The sequence below is a fragment of the Chanos chanos genome, chromosome 13 (assembly GCF_902362185.1).
Source record: "Chanos chanos chromosome 13, fChaCha1.1, whole genome shotgun sequence".
In the NCBI taxonomy this organism is placed as follows: Eukaryota; Metazoa; Chordata; class Actinopteri; order Gonorynchiformes; family Chanidae; genus Chanos; species Chanos chanos.
The window spans coordinates 14,558,055-14,581,474 of NC_044507.1; the positions used below are offsets into that span (position 1 = coordinate 14,558,055).

At 39.5% G+C, this 23,420-nt stretch overlaps 2 protein-coding genes across 5 annotated transcripts; both read left to right on the forward strand.

Annotated features, from left to right (window-relative positions):
- Positions 1 to 1,120: 1,120 nt before the first annotated feature.
- Positions 1,121 to 12,144, forward strand: LOC115826133 (ethanolamine-phosphate cytidylyltransferase). 4 transcript variants are annotated; one of them, XM_030789829.1, is made up of 14 exons: positions 1,121 to 1,394; positions 5,874 to 5,962; positions 6,444 to 6,605; positions 6,949 to 7,015; positions 7,126 to 7,210; positions 7,321 to 7,368; positions 7,452 to 7,485; positions 8,290 to 8,430; positions 8,565 to 8,647; positions 8,823 to 8,900; positions 9,040 to 9,105; positions 9,216 to 9,281; positions 9,385 to 9,473; positions 9,798 to 12,144. In XM_030789829.1, exons 1-14 carry the CDS (start codon positions 1,273 to 1,275, stop codon positions 9,910 to 9,912), a joined length of 1,245 nt encoding a protein of 414 aa, XP_030645689.1. In that variant the 5' UTR covers positions 1,121 to 1,272; the 3' UTR covers positions 9,913 to 12,144. The 4 variants fall into 4 exon arrangements, with proteins under 4 accessions (XP_030645689.1, XP_030645691.1, XP_030645690.1 ...); XM_030789830.1 differs by lacking the exon at positions 7,452 to 7,485 and having other exon boundaries at positions 1,124 to 1,394; positions 7,321 to 7,362; positions 8,292 to 8,430; XM_030789831.1 differs by lacking the exons at positions 7,452 to 7,485; positions 9,216 to 9,281 and having other exon boundaries at positions 1,123 to 1,394; positions 7,321 to 7,362; positions 8,292 to 8,430.
- A 1,242-nt stretch (positions 12,145 to 13,386) lies between these two features.
- LOC115826011 (guanine nucleotide-binding protein G(o) subunit alpha-like) lies at positions 13,387 to 23,329 on the forward strand. The gene is made up of 9 exons (XM_030789697.1): positions 13,387 to 13,525; positions 13,834 to 13,925; positions 14,671 to 14,763; positions 15,269 to 15,429; positions 17,614 to 17,742; positions 20,301 to 20,430; positions 20,678 to 20,749; positions 21,775 to 21,862; positions 23,139 to 23,329. Exons 1-9 carry the CDS (start codon positions 13,387 to 13,389, stop codon positions 23,327 to 23,329), a joined length of 1,095 nt encoding a protein of 364 aa, XP_030645557.1.
- Positions 23,330 to 23,420: the final 91 nt, after the last annotated feature.

Genomic DNA, 23,420 nt, shown 5'->3' on the forward strand with positions numbered 1-23,420 from the left:
ATCAGTAAGCTTTGTATGATCTGCTTAAATTTGCCATTTACATGAATGAAGACATATTAAGAAGCTGCAAAAACATTTTTTTCCCCCTATTATTTACTTATTTATTTATTTAGCCTGGAGGACTCAGGATTTTACTGGACATAGCTCCCTCTGCTGGATTTGTGAAAGGAAGCAATTTACATTTGTCAAGTTTCTTTATATCCACAGGGTTGCGCCAAATCATTTGTAACAAGAATTGTGTGTGGTCATGGACGATGATTGAAATGATCAGTAAAACGTCACGGAGAGCCTGACAGTGAGAAATGTACGAGCGTATTGACTCTCACCATTCATATGGACACAGTTATTGACTGAGCTATCAGAGGTTATCGTTTACAGATGTTACGTAACAATTATTTTGAAGCATACATGCTGTGTTGACGGTGGTAATGCTGATTACTTTTATTCAGACTATTGTTCCTGAACTTTTGTACTGATTGTCGTATTATGCATGTCATATTATTCACGTAGAAAGACAAGTCCAAAAAGCATGCTTTCGCTCTCCATTTCAGTAGCCGTCGCTGTTTAATGTCGTGATACGAAATATTTTGTACGGAATCACTGTATAAAAACAACATTCACAAAACACCCAGTGGCAAGAATGACGACATGTTCGCATCTGTTAGTAGCATAAATATCGCACTGTTCTCATTTAGGACGTGTGTGTGTGTGTGTGTGTGTGTGTGTTTGAGGGGGTGCTTTCGCACATAGGCTGTTGTCTAATACTCAACTGACATGGATCAATACTTATGTCTGTATGCAAGAGACACACAGACACAGAACTCTGTTGAAGAACATACAATGTCCCCTCAGTGTTGTGGTACTGTTAAATTAATCTTTTTCATCATACTGGTAACAATTTGAGCGGAGCAATACAGTTACACAGTAACCTACATATAATAACATCTGGAAATAGTGTGCCGATTGGTGGTCACATGACAGTGGAACAGCTATTGTGTAACAATATGTCGGCTGTCTGAGAGTACTCATCGTACGACTCGATACCAGATGACGCCACTTCCCCGGCAGAGGAGGCGTTGACCCACGATGCTGAAGCGTCACTTTAATGCAGAAACCGGCTATCCATAGAAGGGACGTACGACTGCGTAACCTTTTAGAACAGCAATTGAAAAACTGGCGGTTTTGTGTTTTGTATTTTCGTCATTTCAGTTAGTTTGTCTTGATTATCACTTAACTATTTTTAGATAGGCCATTTGTCGGTTTGTCCACAAAATGATCAAGAACGGTCATCACCAAACGCAAAAGCCAGGGAAAGACGCAGAGGCGAACCCAGTCGCAACAGCCTGCAGTCCCGAGAAAAGAAGACGGATCGTCCGGGTGTGGTGCGATGGATGGTGAGTAGTGCAACTAAATGAGATTATTATTTTTGCTTGTGGAACTAATGTGGATGCTGCAAAACGAAACGCGTCGGTTAACTTAGTGGATGTTCTTCTCGATAAGTTCGCATAAGACTCTCATATTACATAACTGACAGTGATGAAGTGATCTATATGAAGCGCTTATATTATAGATCGTGCGCTGCATTTAATTTTCCTCCTCATTTGCTGTCGTTACGACCTCATTTGTGCCCAGTGCACCTGTCAAAATTATTTTGGCTATTTGTAGGTTCTCGTTCTAAGTTTGTCACTTTTATTGATCTCTCTGAAAACAATTTATTTGTTATTCGTATCAGATGGATTTGGTTCGCTAATACCTTGATTCAGTGAGTAGAGGGCACATTGCCGTGGGCCACTGCACCTTGATATGCACGAGAGCCCTCAGTTTCGCGTGACACTTCTCAGTAGCTGAGTGTGAGCGCAGAACCGAAGATCCCTCCTCAATGCCGTAGTAATAACACGGTCCTTGAGTTTTATGTGCACACAAAAGCCAGCTCATCCTTCCCACGACATAAAAGAAAACGTGCTTTACTGTACCGTGGTCAGTGAGATGTGACTGACTCGGTCGGTCACAGAGTGCACAGGGATATACAGTCGGACGTCTGCTCCCTATAGAAATCAGCCATGAGATGAGTAGGCATTTCATTTGGGTTCTCGCTGAAATCAGCGACATCAAGTATGTTTTTTTCAGCAAAGTTAATTTTCAAGTAATCATAGATACTGTGCTTTAATGCTGGATGACAATGTATTGATAAAAAGCAGTGCCATAAGACCAAACATGGCTAAAGCTGTGAAGCAAAACAGGTTGATTCTTAACTGCAGATTCAGTGTCATGTACAACAATGTGCATTTCATTTAACACACTTAAGATGGCAAAAAGCAAAAACTCAGCTAAAGTGTTCTTTACCATACTCATCACTTCACATTCTCTATCACACACACCCTAATGCATGTGAGTCAACCCATGAAAGCTTTCAGTAAGCCAAGTTTCCAGTTTTGAAACATCAAAATATAAACACTTGTCGTAACAAGTCCTTCAGTGTGCAGAACCCTCCAAGATGCTTCCACCTCTGGGAAGAACCAAGCCCTAGAGATGCCACTAAAGGCTTCCAGGCTTTTGCTCTGAGCACTGTAGGAGTGTGTAGAGTACAGCATGGCTTTGTGCTGTAACATGCCTATAAAGCAGAGCAAACACAAAAACAAATGTACCATTGTTCTCAGAACTGTCTTATGCCAAAACGTGGCGAGGAAAATAATATCATTTATCTTTTAAAGGTGTACCATATCTGCCTTTAAAAACGTAAACCTCCCCTGGTGTGTATGGCTTCACCAGTGAGGGGGGAAAAAAGTAAAAGCTTTGAATTCTTGTGCATGTAGACCAGGATTATGGTGCCTTTCTCTGGGAGAATTCCAGCCATTTCTGTCCGGCTGCCTGACTGTGGTTTGATGGAATGTTGCAGAATGTTTGGGATGCCAGAATATTAAGCGGTGGGGTGAGCTCCCAAAGAGAGCTAGAGTAAACACACCGTGTTTCAGTAACCCCCCTAACCTCTGCAGCTCACACCTGCCCCGCTTGTGTTTTCATCCATCCGTTACAAACTCGTTCCCCATTGAAAAACTCTCCAATCATCCCGCACGCGTCCCCGTCTTATTCTGTGTAGTGACACTGGTTTGTGCTGAAAAAGCCTCTTTTTATGGTTATTGGTACTTTCAGAGCCTGACGTCATTCTAAGTGTTTCATTAAAAGTCCTTTGCAGTTAAGCAATATGACTAGTCTGAGGTAATGAGCGGCAAGGGAGGACAAATCAAGGTTCATCTCAGCATCGCTGCAGAGACTTGTGAAGGTTATGCTGAAGTCCCCCTCCAACCTCTCAGCTGTTTGTCACACTGTCATCAGGACAAAGTGCTAAGATAACAGAGTGTGTATAACCATGAAAAGATTATCTCTCCTTCTATATCTTTATGACTGGGGGAAAAAACTCTCCGCGTCATTATGATAGTGACACTTTGGAAACCGTGTTTAAACAGCTCGTGATACTGAACATGTGGTTAGAAATGATCTCTCATCATAACTGTCTCGTATCTCAGAAACAAACAGAAAGGTAGTCATATGTTGATGGAATTTTGCGAGAGTTGTCGTTTAGTTAAGGCATAGATCTGCTTATGGATCTGTGGTTGCCAGTCGACAGCTGTCTTCCACTTTGCCTAATAATTCAGCCACATGGAAAAGATGTCCAATCAGTGGCCTCTAGGTCAACAGTCACTGAGGGTTTTTTTTTCTTTCGTTGAAGTTATGGCATGCGACTTCCACAAGGATGTTCTTCACTCCAGTCCCCTCTCTAAAAAGTAAATTGTATGAAGCCTTTACAGTAATCCAATTTCTTTGGTTGAAATTTTCTTGTAAATGTGTGCTGTCCTTTCTGTTAGCTCTCTTTTCATGTGATACTTTTGGCCCTAGTATGAGAGGTGAAGAGCTCAGATGGTGTTTGGGTGTCTAGTAACCAGCGACACTGGTTAATATTTCATTGTCTGATCTCTGAGACTCTTCTGATCATTGCCTGCTTAAAGAAACAGCAGAATTTGTTTTGTTATGAGTTTGTTCCTCAGTTTCAAGGGTAGAAACACACACACACACACACACACACACAGTTGGAGGGCCTCTCCCACTGTGTTATGTAACCAAGTGTCAGTATCAGCCATTCCTCCAAGTCTTCACCTCCAAATGGCCCCCTCACATGGGGTTGGATCCACCATCTGCAGGCTGAGCCGAATCAGCTCTAATAGCCCTTCACATGCTGGGTCAATTTGATCATGAATTCAGGTCATGAGATTTGATTTAGCTGCACTGGGCCTAATTTACTAAAGACGTTCATGTTCGCTGGGGTTTTTAGTCATTGCAAAACCAGCAACTTTGCCTGTAATTTGTCAAAGTATATTCAGACCTTCCAGTCATCTTCTGTTATATCCAATTCCAAACAATCTCTTTTTTTTTTGTTCTAGCTGTAGTAAATCTAGCTCTGCTTGTATTGTGTTTCCAAACAGTATGGTGAGAGACTGTTGGATTCTTGAGGACATACAAAAAGGTCTTAATAGAGAGCTATATATCAAACCTGTCTTCCCCGGACTACATAGAAGGTTTACTCAAGGCGGTCGTAAAAACATGAAATGATATTACAGCAAAGGGAAATTGGTCACATTAGTGCGTTGTCATGGGAATCAGTTACTGATTGGGCCACTCAGGATACGCTTCTTGTTTCAAAGTCATTCTTAATCACAGACTCAATGACGTTCTGTTGAACATGCTGTCCTTGAAAGGCCCAAAGGAGTTTTACTGAAGGAATAATGCTACGCTTCCCCTGTTAAGGATTGTAGATTGTGAATGGGCACCACTCCCTTGCTCACATTATTTTTGTTTTGTTATCAGTTAACCTTTATGGCATTTCTCATTGCTGTCCTTGCTTATGAGTTGTGTAGTTTTATGACGTTCCATCAGTTACATTTACAGGATAAACAAGTCTGGTGCATGCTTTATCTCTCCACTTAAATTGACACATTTATTTTTCCTCTCCAACTGTGCAGTACTAATGAGGTTGAAAAAGAAGATCAAAGGGTCAAGATAAAGTATTGTTGCAGCCTCTCAGAACTATTAGGTTGATACTAACAAGTAATATCTCAGTTAAAACGCGTCACTGAAACATATTTCGTTGCTGAGAAAATGCACAACTTTTGAAATAATACTTTGTACCAGCATGCCTTTGACATGTCATGCTTGAGTAATTTTTCCTAATCACCCAAAAGTTTGTTTGTAATATCCTGTGTTAATAAGTTTCTAAACTCAGGTGCACTGCGTACGGTTTAGTATGGACTGCAGTCCATCCGTCAACCATTCCTTTTGAAGATTACATGCAAGCTTAATATCCCTAAGTATGCGCTAGGTAATCTGGTAATTGTATGTAGTGTAAGATTATAAGGGATATACTAAACCTAAGGCAGTGCTGTGTTTTTTATTACTGCGTCTGTTTAGGTTTTTCCCCGAAGGTTTCTGTCAAAACTAGTCTCAGTTATACAGTCTTGTCACTAAAGTGGCACTAAAGTTTTGTTGCTTCTCTGTCTCTCTGCTTCCTTTGTCATGACACACAATAAGGAAATATTTTTTGAGGGAGCTAATGCTAAGATATCAAGGATGATTAGTATATATTATAGTATATCATAAGTGTGCTGTATCTACCAAGTCTTGTTGGTATTACAGGAGGCCAAATTCTCATGGCTTTCACAGAATATCAACAGACGCATTGCCAGGAGGAGATTATGTAATAAGCTTTGCTCTGATTAATCTAAAAGTCTGTAGAGGAGCTGTTGCGCCACCTGTGTGGATATTATCCATCCTGTTTTTATTTACAGTTCATGTTTATTGCTTATTGTTTCTTTTTCCCACAGCTATGACATGGTCCATTACGGGCACTCTAATCAACTGCGGCAGGCGAAGGCCATGGGGGATTACCTCATCGTAGGAGTGCATACAGACGGTGAAGACACGCACGCACGCACACACGCGCACACGCACGCACGCACCCCCCTGACCAGTCTACACTAGGACAGTGCAGCTGAAGTCCTGGTCTGCTAGGTCACTACAATACTTGAGCTATGTTTGAGAAAATGAGGAGTTATTTCAGGAGAGATTGTGTATTCTCTTCTGTCCTCAGAGGCAGGGACACACTGACACTGTGACGCACAGCAATAGACTTATACAAACAGCACGACTTTCACGTTACCACGGAACAACATGACCCTCAGTCAGTCTCTGGATAAACATACCGAACAACCACCAGTACCTTATGTTCCTGCTTCATAATGTTTGTCAACTAAAAGTCGCTCCGCTGCAGTAACGTTCAGATAAATAATCGTACATTCTGTTCTTAAAAATGCCGACTGACGTTGTCAATCCACTCTTAATGTTAATGAAAGCGTTACTGATAGGGTTTTGTTTCTTTTTTTTTTTGTCTACAGAGGAGATTTCAAAGCACAAGGGCCCTCCGGTTTTCACTCAAGCCGAGAGGTACAAGATGGTGCGTGCCATCAAATGGGTGGATGAGATAGTGGAGGGTGCACCTTACGTCACCACTCTGGAGACTCTGGACAAATACAACTGCAACTTCTGTGTGCACGGAGGTGAGTCCCACAGCACTTGGGGGGGGTCTTCACGGTGATATTGTAAGTGAACTCCGGTGGACGAAAATCTGATCCGGTCATATTTCTTTATTTTGTTACAATAAACATGGTTCGTGTGGTATGCATGGTCTCACAAGTAATATTGTTGTAAATAATGGGTATCGGGCGACCTCACAAGGGGACAGCAGATCATTTTTAATGTGTTTTGACTGTGGGATGCTTCAAAGGCACTGCTTTCACAGGGGGGTTTGTGACATTTGCCTGTAGTGTGACTATTCTGGATAGTGACCCAGATAAACGCCCCTACAACGATTTGACAACAATTCCAATGTTCTCTCTGCAGATGACATCACTCTAACAGTGGATGGGAAGGACACATATGAAGAAGTGAAAAAGTCAGGCAGATACAGGTACAATTTAGTCATATCGAGTGTTTCAAGGCAAAATAATAGTAACAGTATCTTTGCATTGGTTGGTTTTTTTATGAATGCGTTTTTCGTGGGAATTGATGTGATTATAGAGAGTGCAAGCGAACTCAGGGAGTCTCCACCACAGACCTGGTCGGCCGTATGCTGCTGATGACGAAGGCCCACCACAGCAACATCGTCAGTTCTTTTCTCTTTTTTTTTTCCTTTTAATACGCATCCTTACTTCACCCCTTCTAAACCCCGTCAGGACGATGTCTCATTTCATTCTCTTATCTCGTCTCTCACAGGGCAGTTCAGACTATCAGCAGCACACAGACAACTTTGGAAGGGTAAGTGTCATTTCATTTCTGTCAGATGCCTTCTTCTTGATCCAGATCATCATATCGCTCCGGTACCTCTTCATAATGTTTGGTGCTAGCACACTTTTCATGTACAAAATATTATCTCTTCAAATAAATCAAAGTGACTTCTTGTTTATAATCATCATTTGGTTAGATAACTGTGGCTTCAATTCAGGTTATTGATTGACTGGTATGGAACTTAGAGGTTTTTTTGTTTTTTTTGTCTGGCCTCACGAGTGTTCCTTTTTTTTTAAATGTAATGAAAATTCCACATATCACTTCAGAGGCGAAAAACAAACAAACAAACAAACAAAAATCTGCTCTGGTGCTGTAGACTGCCATTTTGGATGTCAGGTTTTCCTGCTCATGTTTTTCTCTAGCCACTTCTCTTTTCCATCTGCCAAAGTTGCCCTCACATACAGGGCCAGGCTGCCTAAAACAAAAGACTTGATTGTGACCTGAATCTATGACCAGAACAGCAGTCACAGCCAGGAACTAATGAATACCATCTCTGTATGCCCAGCTCAGACTGACTGAGGGAATTAACTCTTTGTTACTTAAGATGGATGTGAGAGGACACGTTGTAATTATTTTAGTTACGTAAGATATTTTTGGGCTATTGTATGTTTGTTTCAAGGACCAGAAAAAGAAAAGATGTTGAAGGTGCAAGCGCTGTTAGGGGGATTTTTATAGAGTGAAATTTTCTCCTAACCACTGGGAGGTGCTATAGCATCATCACTGTTATGAAAGGGAAATGAACATTACCTTATGAACATTATCAAATATTTGCTGTCATATGAGAATGTGCTGTAAAAGTATGACATAAAATATAGAGGTCTGTCTCTTGGAGTGCAGACATGAACGGACACCCTCTTGGCTGAACACTGTGGTAACTCTCTTTGCTGTTGGCCCCACAGGGTCCAAAAGGCCACAGTCCATGGACAGGAGTATCCCAGTTCTTACAGACATCCCAGAAAATCATCCAGTTTGCCTCAGGGAAGGAGCCACAGCCTGGAGACACCATCATCTATGTCGCTGGAGCCTTTGACCTTTTTCGTATCCTGTCACAGTAGAGCTGAAGACATCCGGGCAGGTTTCGATAAAATAGATCGCTAAGTCTTGTATGGACGAAAGACTGTCTTTTCTTTCTGAGTTTACACTGCTGTGTGCCTTGACAAGTTTCTAAACAGATATTGGCCATGTGGATTTCCTGGAGGCAGTGTACAAACTTTCAGACAAGCCATATGTGATTGTGGGGTTACACTTTGATCAGGTAGGATTGGTGTCTCTGTCTGTACTGAGGATTATACACGGCTTTGATATGTCAGTCGTGTTTGTCAGTTTAGCTTTTGTTATTATGTGCAGACGTCTTTGGTGGAAGGGAGCTTTTGATTATTTGGTTACTGAGAGCTTTTAGTTCTGGGTTATCATTTCTCGCTGTGTTTTAGGAGGTGAATCGCTATAAAGGGAAAAATTATCCCATCATGAATATCCATGAGAGAACACTGAGTGTGCTGGCCTGCAGAGTGAGTGCTTTTTGGTTCTTTGTCTCACACACAGACGCGCACACACACACACACACACACACACAGAGTTTCTGCATATCTGTCGTGAGCCTGGTGACTATATCTGAATGAAGTCTAATCGGTGTGATGTCTTCACTAGTACGTCTCTGAAGTCGTGATAGGAGCTCCTTACGCAGTCACAAAAGACTTACTGGACCATTTCAAGGTATGATCACACTTAAATACAAGACCATTAAATTGAGAGGGCATGCACAAATCCACTGCCCACATACTGAGTGCTCCGGTGCAGTACGCTTATCCTCTGTCACTGTGCAGGTGGACCTGGTATGTCATGGGAAGACAGAGGTGTTTCCAGACAAGGATGGCTCAGACCCTTACGCTGTACGTAACGCTCTGACAACTATTCAGTATTCTGCCATCTCCACTGAATGGTACCTGAGGGTGTTTGTACATGTGTTGTTGTTTTTTTTCCCCCTGTTTTCAGGAGCCTCGAAGACAAGGTATACTGAGAACTGTGGATAGTGGAAACAGCCTGACCACTGATGACATAGTACAGAGGATAATCAAAAACAGGTGAGTAAGTAATTAATTGTCAGGGAGTGACACTGGACGGTAACATGTCAGCCTAGTTCAGACATGCAGTTTATCCTTTTCATTAGATCTCGGACTGATCACGTAGATTCCATTAAATCCATAAACTGGATGTGAAATATAAAGGTAAATTATTGAATGTAATATGTTTGTCCATTCAAAAGTCAAGTTAGTTCATTACTAGACTTAATCCTTGCATAAGAGACCTGCCCAAACACGTGGACAGTTGTTATGGCAAGCTCAGATAAAGCTTTGCTGAAATTAGTATGTGTTTACGAAATCTGTGTATGTACATGTTTCTGTCAGACTGCTGTTTGAAGAAAGGAACCAGAAGAAGGAGGCTAAAGAAATGGCCGTAATTCAGGCCATGAAGAGACGAGAGGAAGAAAAAGCCAAGGAGAGAGCCCAGGCTGTGGTGTAGGAGGACCCTAAGCACACCCTCAGATCCATCAAAGACTCAGAAACCTAATATTTCCAAATGCTTTCGCAGTCAACCACCTGTCTCTGATGGTCTCATTCACTCCTCCACCCTCTGGAAAGAACACGATGCTTTTGGAGACTACACCCCTTTTTTTTTTTCAGTTTATCCTTCCTTTGTTTCTGTAACTGATTTGGCCAATCGTGTGTGTGTGTGTGTGTGTGTGTGTGTGGAAGTTATGTTGTCATGGAATGATTTCATGTAAACTCTTTCTTGTGAACCTCTCTCCCTTTTAATTAGTTAACTCAGGAGAAGGGGAGGGAAATGATAGCACTGATACAGAAACCAATATTAACTCATGCAAGACTGAAGAAATTTTCTGTTTGGACAGATTCTCTGGAAAAAAAAATGGACTTCCTTCAGTAGATCCAAAGACCAGAAAGTTTAATTTTGTTCATTGAATTCAGTGACATCTGGGTGTATTGTCAGAACGTAATGGACTGATTCAGCGAGGGGAGAGAAGTGGGTGTGACGTGTAATGAACGGGACGTGAGAGGGCATTATATGACATCATCAGGTTTCCTCATCTCCTCAGTCAATCTATGAAACATGCGCTTTTTTTTTTTTTCTGTCATCTGTGAGGCACAGATAGTGCCTTTGATCCAGGCTCGTGGTCTAAACATTAACAACGATTTTCCCGTGCACTGTAAATATGTACTGTATGTATGTATCTATTTTAAATGAAGTATATCTATAGAAAAATAAGCTGTAATTATCAGGGTGTTTTAGCTAGAATAGTCCATCTCATTTCAGCCTTGCTAACATTAAGTACACTAAGTTCCCTTAGCCAAGAGGGTGAATTTTATCAGTAGTGGTGCCCAAACCTTCAACGTCTTAACCTCAGTTTAAACAACAACAACAACAACAACAACAACAACAAAACAACTCAAAACAAGCAACTAACAGGTATGAAGCTAAAAGCAAGTGTTGTATGGTTGCTCAAGTGTAAAATACTTTTGCCTCTTAATTTTACTTTGAAAGTTAATTGCTTGCTTTTGCTCCAGGAGTTGTAAGACATTGCCTCCATTGTTTTAAATGGATATGAATGAAAACTGAACTCTGGTATCCTTCTGCAGGAAAAGTGAGTGCTTAGTGCGGTCCAAAAAAAAAAAAAGATGTCTGTGACTGTTTCACACTTGTGTACATATGACACATGTGGACATTTCTTTGAAACTTGTTAATGGCATTCCTGGTGACACTCCATCCAAGATAATTCTGTTTGGAGACAATCACACTTCTATCTTGTCATAAGCAGCTATCACTACCCAACTGCACAAAAAATTAAAAGCGCAGTACTGTACTTTGATCACTAGAGGTCGCTGTCTAATTTGCAGAGAAAGAAATATCCTGTAATTTCTCAGTTTGCTTTAATGTTAGGTCATTTTAATTGTTCTGAAGATCGGTCAATAATTTTGCATAACTAGATCTAAATTGACTAAATATGATACGTGCTGTTTTGAATTCATATGTGAACATGTTTTGGCCAATATCAACAATTTTTACTTTTTTGTCCTAATGTTAAAGTCTCAATATCAGAAGTAAATTCTCAGTTATTCAGATTTCTTTGTTATTTCTTAATCTGTTCAATCTATAAACACAGCCCAGTAGTGACCTATAACTAAATGATGTCTGAAAGCAGCTAAATCAGTATTGCAGTAGCTTCAGGGAGTCTGGTATAATAAGACTGCTAATGGTTGACTTTTTATCCAGTTTTTTGAATATAGCATTTAATTGATCATGTGTTGAAGTGTTTTCTATTAGTTTTTTTGGACTTACACTCCTTGTTCAGTGTGGGCATCAATACAGCCTGCCAATGTTTTGTATTCTTAATCATGCCGACAACTGTAACACAGTGTTGTTTGATGGTGAATGATAAATCAAATTCCATAAAGAACTGAGGAGCTGGATGTAACTGGGAGTAACACAGTACTAATGGGAATAGAATAAAATATGAACCCATGCTCTCCTCTTTAGAGAACCCGTGTCCTCTTCTGAAGGAGAAGCAGGTGGGGTTTTGTTTTTTTGTTGTTGGTCCTTATACAGTTACTCTGTTTTCAAATGGTACGGTCTACTGTAATGTCTGAATGTATTTTGTGTATACCCCTATACATCAGTTTTACAAGGTGTGTAATTTGTTACAATATACCATCCCTATTAATAACAAAAATAACAGCATCTGTTTCTTTGTCTCTGTTATTGCATCTTTCTGCCCTAATTAAATGTAAGTCCATACGAAACTGACCATTTAGATAGGATAAACATTATGAGGTTTTTAGTTTACATTTAACATGGGCTGTAAATAGCTTTCGACATATGATCAGTAATGAAATTTGTTATTGTGGAGTCAAAGGAAATGGTGAATTCATGGAAGACTGTATACCTAGAATACATAGGAGTACTCAATATGTTATATTCCATGTATGCTATATTCAACCTAATTCATTTTCCTGACACATCAGTAACTTCTACTCAGGTCCATGTATAATAACTGAGATCAGTGGTGCATATGGTTTCAGTGGACAACATTCCCCAGGTTGTCTGTTTAATTGACTTCTACCTAGCATAGCCCAGGTGTTCTAAGTAAATTAGATGTGATTAGATGTGCAGTTATGTCTAAGCGTATTCAGAATTGTATTTGATAATATTAAAGTCCACACAGTTGGATCACAATCCTGATATACTTGTCAACATTTTAAACATTGTTTGAAAACCTGAAGAGATATACAAACCTGAATGAAAAGGAAGTGCTATTTTCATTCTGAATTATTCAGGTTTGCCAGTGGAAAAGAGAAGGTATCATCTGAAAATATGGAATTTTGCTGCATCACAAATAAGAATTCACATTCTCCATAGACACCAGCGACGAAATCGTGTAGTATTTCTGTTCAAGATAAAAAAAAAAAAAATCTAAAAATAAATAAACAAATAAATAAAAACAAAAAATTAAAAGCAACAACGACAAAACACTGAAATTATAATTCGAGAAAACATTTCAATATTTGTGCTGGGTAAATGTTAAAACAATTATTCAGTTTAACGACTCTGTATATTGGGTCCTCAAATGTTACATCATCACCACCCCACCCACTTGTTCTAAATTACACAGTTCACGTCAAGAAATTTGCAGGCCACGTCATCTCGGATTCAACGTAGTTGAATTTTAATTTGATGCCCACGTTCTTTCACACAATTGCCATGCTTGCAAAAGATCCACTGTCGCTATTTAGGAAAAAAAACAATGTTTCGGTGTTTCGAGCTGGAAACTCTGCAGGTAATAACCAAATTATACTCCACACTAGCGTGGAGTTATTTCAAAGGACAGAGTAAACTAGTGCATTGCTATCAGTGATTGCAACGATAATCGATAATGTCTAAAACGTTTCGATTGTTTGTTTGTGCACCTCACCAAAGACTTGCATGAGGTCAGTGCGACTGTGTCTTCAGTCAAAGGCTACAGAGGAGGAGAAAAAAGCTCGCACCGTGAGTGCAAAAATTGACCGAGATCTGTTTGATCAAGCCAAGTATGAGATGAACACAGTTCAAATTTTAATGTTGGGTAAGTGATATGAAACAGTAAGTGAGGTTGTAGTGGGTCCTGGGTGGCCCGCACGGACAAGAACATGTATAAATAAGTTGTCACAACAAACAAATCACACAGATGAATATACCATTTCCTTCAGCGGGTAATTTGAATGAAGGACTGCATAAATAAAGCAATATTTCTTAGACGTGTAATGTAGTGTTTTGCTTTACATTTGTTGCTATTTTACTTTGATGTTGTCAGCATTATCATTGCCATATCCTTTTTGGTCCCCATGTGTGAAAGTTTAAGGAATGTCTGACTCTGTCTGTTATTGTGTAAAGGCACCCCAGAGAGTGGGAAGAGCACTCTTGTTAAACAGATAAAGATCATTCACAGCCATGGGTTTACCAGACAGGAACTCATCAACTTCAAGGTACCATTCTAGTTGCTCTGCTATCTTCATCACTAGGCTACTCATAATGTTGTATTCACATTCAGTTGTAATGTTGCAACTGCAATGTTTCCCCTACAAACCCACCATATGTGCATAAATTTTATACCATTTCATGTTTCAAAGCTGTTATCTTAAACCAGTCAGTATGTTGTGCTTTAGACTGTATTCATAGACTTCCTGTGTTTTACTTGCTATCCAGAGTTTCCTCTCCAACAAAGCCTGATGCAAGGAATCCTCAGTATTCCAGGGATTCCTGCTGTGTGACATCTGGGAATTGTTAAGATTACACTTAAGCATACATGCTAACTAGTTCCGTCTCATGATAAATATGTGAGGGGAAAACTCAGGGGAACAGAGCAGTCAATTAATGACGCAAGCAGTGGGATTAAGGAAATGGCAGTGCATAGGAGAACACAGAAAAGCACTCAATGGTATTGGCTTGTCTCTGTAGATATAGCGTGCACTGTTATAATATACTTTAAAAAGCCTCTAGGCCACAGGGCATCCTTACATATAGAATTTTGTTTGTTGGGTCAGAAAGGCATCCGAGGAATGGTATGAGGTTACTGAGGGGAGATGATTTTATTCATTTTATTAATTTGTTATGGCTTTTGTGTAAAGCCATTTATAAATATCAAATGCAAAAGAGAGAGAGAGAGTGAGAGAGAAACTAATTCAGTCACAGTCACTTTAAATGTCACTTTTAAATTTGCTCATTTCACAGCCTGCTGTTTTGGATAACCTTCTAACATCAATGAAGTTTGTCCTACTTGGCATGGGCATGTTGCGGATTAATCTGGCCAACCATAAGAACAGGGTGAGTCACCATGCCAGTCCACTCCAAAACAAACCTGCCAGCACATCAGCTGATTCTCAAGCCATTCATCCCTCATTGCTTGCAACAAAAATGCCTTGCTGTTTCAGTTCATTTTGCTGTAGACAGAAAAAGACAGAGAGAGGGAAAGGTGTTTTCTCTGAACCTCACTCACTTGAGCCATTCTCTGTGCCTTCCATTTAGCATTTAACTTTTGTTAAACATGTACAGACATAAATCACCTCTCTGAATCATAGTCTGTACCAGCCTAGTCAACAGACTACAGACTACAACTATAGGTATCCTCTTCAAAGACCTTAGTCATTTTTACTGTTTGTTTTTTTCTTTTTTTGCACATTATAACAATTTACACATTGTTATGCTCTTACTCATATGAACTCGTAGCTTTTCACTTTGGGGGTGGGGGGTGAAATTGTTTATTATTGCATGTATATGAATGTAATTTAAATGATATGCACATGCATCTGTCTTCCACTTGTCCCTACAGGTGCATGCTCGCTCCATCCTGTCCTGTGACTCCTGTGTTGGGGAAGATCAGGAGTTGCTTCCGTTTGTGGCCCATGCACTGTGCAGTCTGTGGGCTGACCAGGGGGTGAGAGCAGCAGCGTCCAGGGGCTGTGAGTTTCAGCTCAATGATTCTGCCCTCTAGTGAGTAATCACCCGTTGTTTGACAGTGCTAGACTCTGGTTATAGCTCGGGGCTGTTCACCTGTCGATACAGAATGGGGATGTTGCCGCTGTATTAACACATTGCTTTCAGGAAATGACTCTCCTGACATTTACTGAAGAGCTTCCTAACTGCTCCCTTATTAAAATGCGTCGTTAGCGGATGTCCCGCTAAATGGGGCTGGAATAGATGAACAGGCAAAAATAATTACTGCCTCAAGTCAAACTGCACCCGTTCTAAGTCACCCATTTGTCTAAATGACAAACGAGTGACTTTAGCGAGACTGCCTGAATGATATGGACTTGGTGCTTTGGGTGCTACACATAATAGTTTGCATGTATGTCTTATCATACTGATCTTTGAAACCGCACACTTCTGTGCCTGACAGTTAAAATCAGTTCCATGGGGATGTTCCAAGACCCTATCAATTCTCTGCTAAACTGTTTGCCTCTCCATATGACATTGATGAGAAGGATTTCCCACACATTCTCTCTTTTCTCTCTTTTCTCTCTCTCTCTCTCTCTCTCTCTCACCCTATTGAACAGTCTTGGAGCTGTGTTACTGGGCTCTGTTGCTGCTGTCATAGTGACCATTATAGCGCTCTGGTTTGAAAGCTACAGTCAGTCCATGTGTGGGATACAACAAGCATCATTGAAAATGATGCAATTATTCAAAAACGATTTGTGTAAAAATGAAATGGTTTCATTATCATTTTTGTCATTCAATACTAGTCTGATGCATTATCTTTTCTCTTCTCAGGGACGTTTTAGCATTAATGACAAGTGTTTCATCATGTTTGTGCCCTGACAGCTGTCATAAAATGATGAATTGTTCATCCCTGTGCAAAAATTACTCAAGTGTTAAATGACTCTGGAGTTGTGCTTTAAGAACGAGTCTGTTTATCTTGGAGCTTGAAGTTTTGCCAATTTTTTGCAGATTATTCACCCACTAGTTTTCAGTACTTGAAGTTCTTGACATTTCTGATGAGCTTTGTTGTGATGCTTTGTCATTGCTTTATACAATGTTTGGTGGCACTTCTAAGCTTTTCCTTTTTTTTCTTTCACTATTGTTGTACTAACAGGAACATTATTTTGTACACTACTGTATTGTTACTGGAAAACAGTCCAGATGCTAAGAGAAATAACTTTGCACAACGAGTAGTTTCTTGATACTTTGTGGGCCTGTAGAGCAAATGTACGTCTGTGCAAATGCATGTTTGTTGAGGCGAATATGAAATTCAGGTGTTTTATGGTTTGTCTCTAAGGCAGTACTGTCTTGCTCTAACAAATCAGTGCCCCAAAAAAAGCAGTGTTCTGAATATTTCAAAGCATTTTGTGCGTGTTCAATGCATCAGAAAACAGGCTGTTGTGTGAAGGACTGCTGTGAAGTAGCTCCTCAAACTACGACATCAGCCATGTCATTGTAGCACGAGTAGCGTCAGTTAGGAGGTTACCATGGCACGTTGATTTAGCCTTCTGTTGCACTCAGCAGCTGACCTCAACTCTGTCTACACTGTTAGGTCCACATGCAAGTATTTCACACACCTGAAACACACCTGTTATTTAACTCGAAACAAAATAACTTTACACACACTCCCTGTCATTTGCTCATCGATCCTGTGCTTTCTAGCTCTATCTCCTCACTAGTGCACTTCATTTAATAAATCAAGAGCCTGGTAATTAGTAGACAGCTTGAATTCATTGTGTTAGTGCAGGGTTAAATGTGCGGTCAAGTGGGTCCTGAGAACTGGAGTTGCAAAACACTGTCCAAGTGGGCTGAGATTTGTGCTGCGCACTCTGAAGATGCTCTGGTCAGCCTGCTAGTCTGATGTGCTAGATCAAGATGTCACTGACTTGGTACAGGAGAAAAGTAGTGAGTGGGAGGTCAGGAACTGGCAGGAGTCCGACCTCCTGTTGGTATTTGTTTTCTTCTTCCTCTGTGTCACAGCACAATGCTCCAGCTGGTGTTTGTCACTCCACTGTGGTGCTAATTACCCTCAGTTGTCATGGGTCCATTTCAGTAAGGACAACATGAAGCATGTAACACCTGATGTGCTGATTTTTCTTAGAAACTAATTGTTGCCATTTATCTTTGGGGAGAGGGAAGGATATAGGCTCTCCACTTAAAATCTTTTAACTGACAATTTTGCTTTCTTTGTATTTCCAGCTTCTTTGAGAACATGAACCGTATTATTGCTCCAAGCTACATACCTTCAGAGCGTGACGTACTGAGGGTTCGAGTGAGGACCAATGGTATAATTGAAACTCATTTCAGAGTGAATAACCTGCTTTACCGGTAAGACACCTCAGAGAGACATTCTCTACAAAAAAGTAACATAAAAAGGGTGATGACCAATTTTAGGGCTCCCACACAGTCTCTCAGAGTTACTCACCAGTGGTAATGCAAAAAATATTCTGCTGGCTGGCTTTCTGTGGCAGTTTGACTAAAATTGCCTGGTGAGCAAACAGGTAAAACATTTTCGACCATTGCTCTAAGGAAATGTTGTGGAAGCACTGTTTGGTCTCTATTAAGACTAGACAACACCTAGTAAAAGCCTCAAAGCAATTTTGTTAACTGTGTTTGGTTTGTCCAAAGCTATTGAGTTAAAGAGGCATGTTATGGTATTGTGAATGTCCTTTAGAATCGTAAACTCATAAGCTCAATTAAAAAAATGTGTTTTGACTGTCAACCTGTTAATTAAATACTCCATTCACATTAGTGCACAGTGAGTATTGGGACAAACTTTGGTAAGTAGAGTTTTAGTCTATATCTTCCATAAGGGGTCATTCACTGTGTTGTGTTCTAACATGCGTCTGTTTTTGTGTATCTAGCTGTTTTAAAGTAATTAGTTCTGTAAGTAAGAATAAATATTCATGTAAATCTCTTCTTAAAGTTGTCTGACGTAGTTTAAAATTGCAATGAAATATACATGCGCCAGATTTCACTACTTCAGTGTGAAACTTTTTTTTTTTTAAGCAATTTGAATTATTTATGCAGCCAAATGTTTCATGAAGTGAATAATTGAAACAACCTCTTCCAGGAATTTTGCAGATTCATGGGAAGCCATGTCTAGATGTAAGATGTAAAATTTTATCCATCATCAAAAGCTGACAGTTCAAAATAACAGTAAAACTGACATTAAGAAAAAAAAAAAAAACCAAAAAAACCCCCAAAAGAGTGATGAATGATGCAGCGATTCATCCTTCTCTGTTTTGGTTCTCGGTGTTAATGAGAAGCTCAAAGATGAAGATTTCTTTTAGTCTAGCTGTGACTCGCTGAGCAGTGCTGGTGGTCCCGGGGGGCTCTCTCTCCCATCTCTGGTGCTCTCGGCTCAGCCAGGGGAGCTGGGGAAATCACGACACCTCCTCACAGCTGGAGCTGTATGACACACTGATGTATGAATCAGTGCCATGAAATATTGATTGCAATCCATCCCTGCATTCGGAGGGTGATAAAGAACAGAGAGACCTGTATCCCTGCCCCCATGTTTTCTTGGCTTTCTTGACACCCTAACACACTGCTGCAGAACACACCCTACTCTCTACCCTGCCTGTGCCTGCCAGGAAAAGATAAGCCAAAAAAGCAATGTTCTCACCTTTTTCTTAGAAGTCAGCATGAGAGAACCAGGAAATGCGGCATGCATAGAAATACACGCAGGAAATTTAATGAGAGACCTTATTGGAATGGTTGTGACAACACTTCTGGTTTTCAATTACATTTAAGCATTGCTTTTTCAGCAAAGCATTGATTCTGTTCACAATTGGTATGTCTGTCGATGGCAACATTGAAGCTTCTCTAGCATTTATTAGGATAATAATTATTCTGTCAGCTAGGCCTAGAGCAACATCTGCAAGGAACAGTCATTATGGGTAGTGCTGTCAGTGCTGTAGATATAAAGGCTCTAGTTCTGTGTATCACTTTTCAACAAAGTGTTTGCATCGTCGAATTTGATCCATACTGAGTGACTCTTCTCCCCTTTTTTAAACTATATTTGAGTTAAACCCAAATCACTCTACTCTTCCAGTGGAAAAACACGATCATTTTCATCAACTGTTTTTGTTTGAGCTTCGAAATTTGTCTGACCTCAAAAACAGTTGTGTTTTTTTCTGTGACATATGTGCGTGTGGTCTCTTATGTGGTCTTTTTACTTTTTTTTTGTATAAGCTTCAAGTGTTGTTGGTTTCACTTTGTTAGATGGGTTTGTGGACCCTCAGGGTTTTGAAAGGGTATCACGCTGGTCTGACCGAGTGTTTGACTGAGGAGATGCATTGATTTAGTGGTCTTTATTTCCCCTCTGTCCTTCACACCTATGTGCAGTATTGGAGGATGCATGAAAAGGCAATGCCATCTGCTTCTGTGTAAATATGACTTGACACATGGAAAGGGATGTTTTTTCCTGGTGTGCTTTTTTTTTGTTTGTTTATTTGTACTGAACCAAGTTTTCTGCTGTGAAGAGTACTATCAGATTTTTTTTTTTCTTACATATATATTTTGTCTTTTCAGGACAGATTAGTCTGAAAATAATTCAAAATACAAAAATATGATGATATAATGGGACTTCATAGACTTGGCAAGACATTGTATGACATTTAAAACGGATCTGTAATCCAGAATAACCTTCTTCAGAATGTAGATATCTTTCATCTGTTTGTGTGGTTTGTGAACAGTTTTTTTGTGAATCCAGAATCAAACCCATATCTTATTTTGCCTCATCCGTAACCTTAACATTCACCGTTTCTCCTTTGGATAAGTCTGTCCATAGAAAAAGTTTCACACCAAAAATCCATGTTTTTCACCCATTCTGATTAAAATATCCTTGATCCTGAGTCTGTTTTTTTTTTTTTTTTTTGCAGGTTATATGATGTGGGTGGCCAGCGTACTGAGAGGAGAAAGTGGTTTAGCTATTTTGATTATGTAAGGGCTGTTCTCTTTGTGGTGCCACTTAGTGGATATGACCGTAAGCTTAAAGAGAATTCCTCCAAGGTAAGAATTAGAGTTATATGACTCGTCTAAAAGCTTGGCAGAAATGGCTTACTTAACTTATTAGCTATAAATAATGGACATGGCTTAATTCAAGTAATGATATTATTTGGAATTCGTCCTCATCAAAGAGCTTACAGTGATTGTCATTCTCTTAAATTTCTTCCATTTTTTGTTTTGTCGGTGGATAGAAACTTATACATATGTGGCTCCTGCCTCTCCAATATCTGGACTGTATTCTTCTCCTTAGAGTTGTTTGGAAGAGAGCTTGGAGCTCTTCACCTCTATCTGCAAAAACACAATCTTCAGAGCTGCCTCATTGGTGAGCTGTACTTTTGCTGTTGGACATTCTGGAGCTGGATGATGTAACTGATAATGGGAATTATGATAATTAGGTTTTAATTTAGAAACAATTCCTTAGGGTATTTACTCACAAATTATCAACATCATTGATATATGATGTGTGTGTGTGTGTGTGTGTGTGTGTGTCTGTGTGTGTGTGTGTGTGTCTGTGTGTGTATCTATCTATCTATCTATCTGTATACACACACACACACACACACATTATGTGTAAATATACCCTGGATGCATCTCCAAGTCTAAAAACAAACAAACCCTTATCTAGAAGAGTGGGAGACTTGTTTCTCCCTCTGGCTTCAGCCCCGGTCTGTTTTAGCGGCTGCTCTCAGTAAATGTGATGCACTAGGTGATTAAAGCTCTTGGCACATTCTCTCCAGTCCCCTCTGCCCTGCCTACTAACCCTGGCACAACTGAATATAATTGCCTCTGGTATCCATAATAAACTTGGAAAGTATAATTTGGTGAAGGTTGTAATTTCAGAAAGTGCAAAGGCCACAGTCTTTGTTTGAAATAGGTTGTAATTAGCTGGTTTAATTGGTCTTATCTAGATTATGTGCACTTTATGTAGAAGCATGATCCATTGGTTGTGGTTGTAGTGTGTTCAGAGCATATCAGGCTTAAACTGGGTACCGAGTGCCAACCTTCCTTTCTTTATCTTTTAATTTATAGTTAATTAGTAATTAATCTATTTATCCAATCTGTAATCCTATCATTCTAGCTAGAATGTAGGTAGTAATCTAATACATTATTTACGTGCCTTTCATATAATACCATGTATGTACATAAAAGCCAATACTTTGAATTGTTGCCCAGTGTAGATTTATTTAGAAAAAGTATATCCATGCATTGTTTGTATTGTTGTTTTTTGTGCAAGAAGTCAAATCAGTCCATACTGAGACTTGCACATGTTAAAATGACCAAAAGACATTTGAAATCTTGATATCCGTATCAATAAATGCATGTTTTGGTTTTTTTGCATTAATACAGATTTTATTCATGAACAAAATAGACCTGTTTCAAGAGAAGATCACACATTCTGGAAGACACTTGAGACTGTATCTTTCAGACTTTAAAGGTAGCATCATTTTCACTTTGTTCACCAAAATGGTAATTGTGTCTTCATCTCATGTCTTTGTGTTTAAAATTGCCTGAGGAAGGTGGCTAAATTAAATAATAGGAATGGATCCTTATTGCTCAAAACTGTGACAAATTTGCATTTTGATTTCCTTTATGCTAAATTGCTCCTTGATAAAATAACTGACATTTTCAATTGAATGCCGAATGGAAAAACTAAACAGACTTCTCTGACGCTTGAACGTTCTACTGGCAGTTTAATATTCTCGTGAAAACATGAATAGAATAATTTAATTCTTTGACCCTGCTTAAAAGTCATTTTTATACAAACTATCAAACATTGATTTATTTAATAAGAAATAAAGCAATTTCAGTATGTTTTTATTAGGTCATGTTGATGCATTTTTTTTTGTTTTGATTCTTATTCAATAACACTTTATATTTGAGACTAAAGAAACAACTAATTGCTACTTCATCAAGCCTGACCTAGGATGGTCATGGAAAAGCAATTTTCCTGTTATTATGAGGTGACCAATTAACCATTACTACCTTTCATAAGAGCAGGAAGGAAGCAGGTGTATTATTGTCAGTGGCTTTTGGTACGGTCAGCTTATTGATCTATGTTTGAGCAAAAGATGCTAGTAGAATAGTCACAAAGTTTGGTCATGTTATACATTATAGATGTGTTTGCATATGTGAGAGGTTTTTCTTTATTATTATTATTTTTTGTCAGCTCCCCTTGGGCTCTCCAGTGTTTCTGATATGTTGTATTCTTTTTCCAACTCTCTCAGGCTAAAGCCTTAGTCTGCTGCTGCTTTCTGGTCTCTGGAGTAATCCATATGTAACTCCACAACACAACCTGAGAGCTTTCCATAGTCTGAAGTTTTATTCATATACACATGTATTTTTGCAGTAAAAAAGATATAAGGACGAATTCAGGTTGTTTGTTCAGCGCGGAGTTATTCTCTTTCTTATCTGTTGCCTCTCTTGCTTTCAACATTTTTTTTTTCACCATATCAAGTTTTATTCATTGTATAAATTCGGTTATTAATTCTTCATGTTTAGTGTCATGTTTAGTGTAGCACTAGACAATTTGTCTGGACCCCAAGTCATGTTATATGTTTGAATGTGTAATTATTCTTGAAGCTTATTCTAAAGAGTATCTGAAGTCCCCCATGTGGAAAATGAATCTGCAGGCTGTGCTGCAACTATACTGTACACTTCTTGATTGTATGTTGAGCTGGAGGTGATCTGTTTGTGTGTCTGTGTTGTCACAGGACCTGACTGTGATGTAAATGCTGCAGCCTACCACATCACTGGCCTGTTTGTGGAATGTAACACCATACCAAACAAGCCTGTGTATCACCACTACACAAACGCCACAGATACCCGCAATGTGCAGGATGTCTTTCAGGTTGTCATGAACACGGTTGTCAAGGAGAACCTTGAGGCTGTATCTCTGTTTTAATACAGCCCAAGCATGATTTCAGGAGTATGTTTTAGCATTGTCATACTAATATGTCTTGAAATGGCAAACTCAAACTTAATTTTAAGGACTA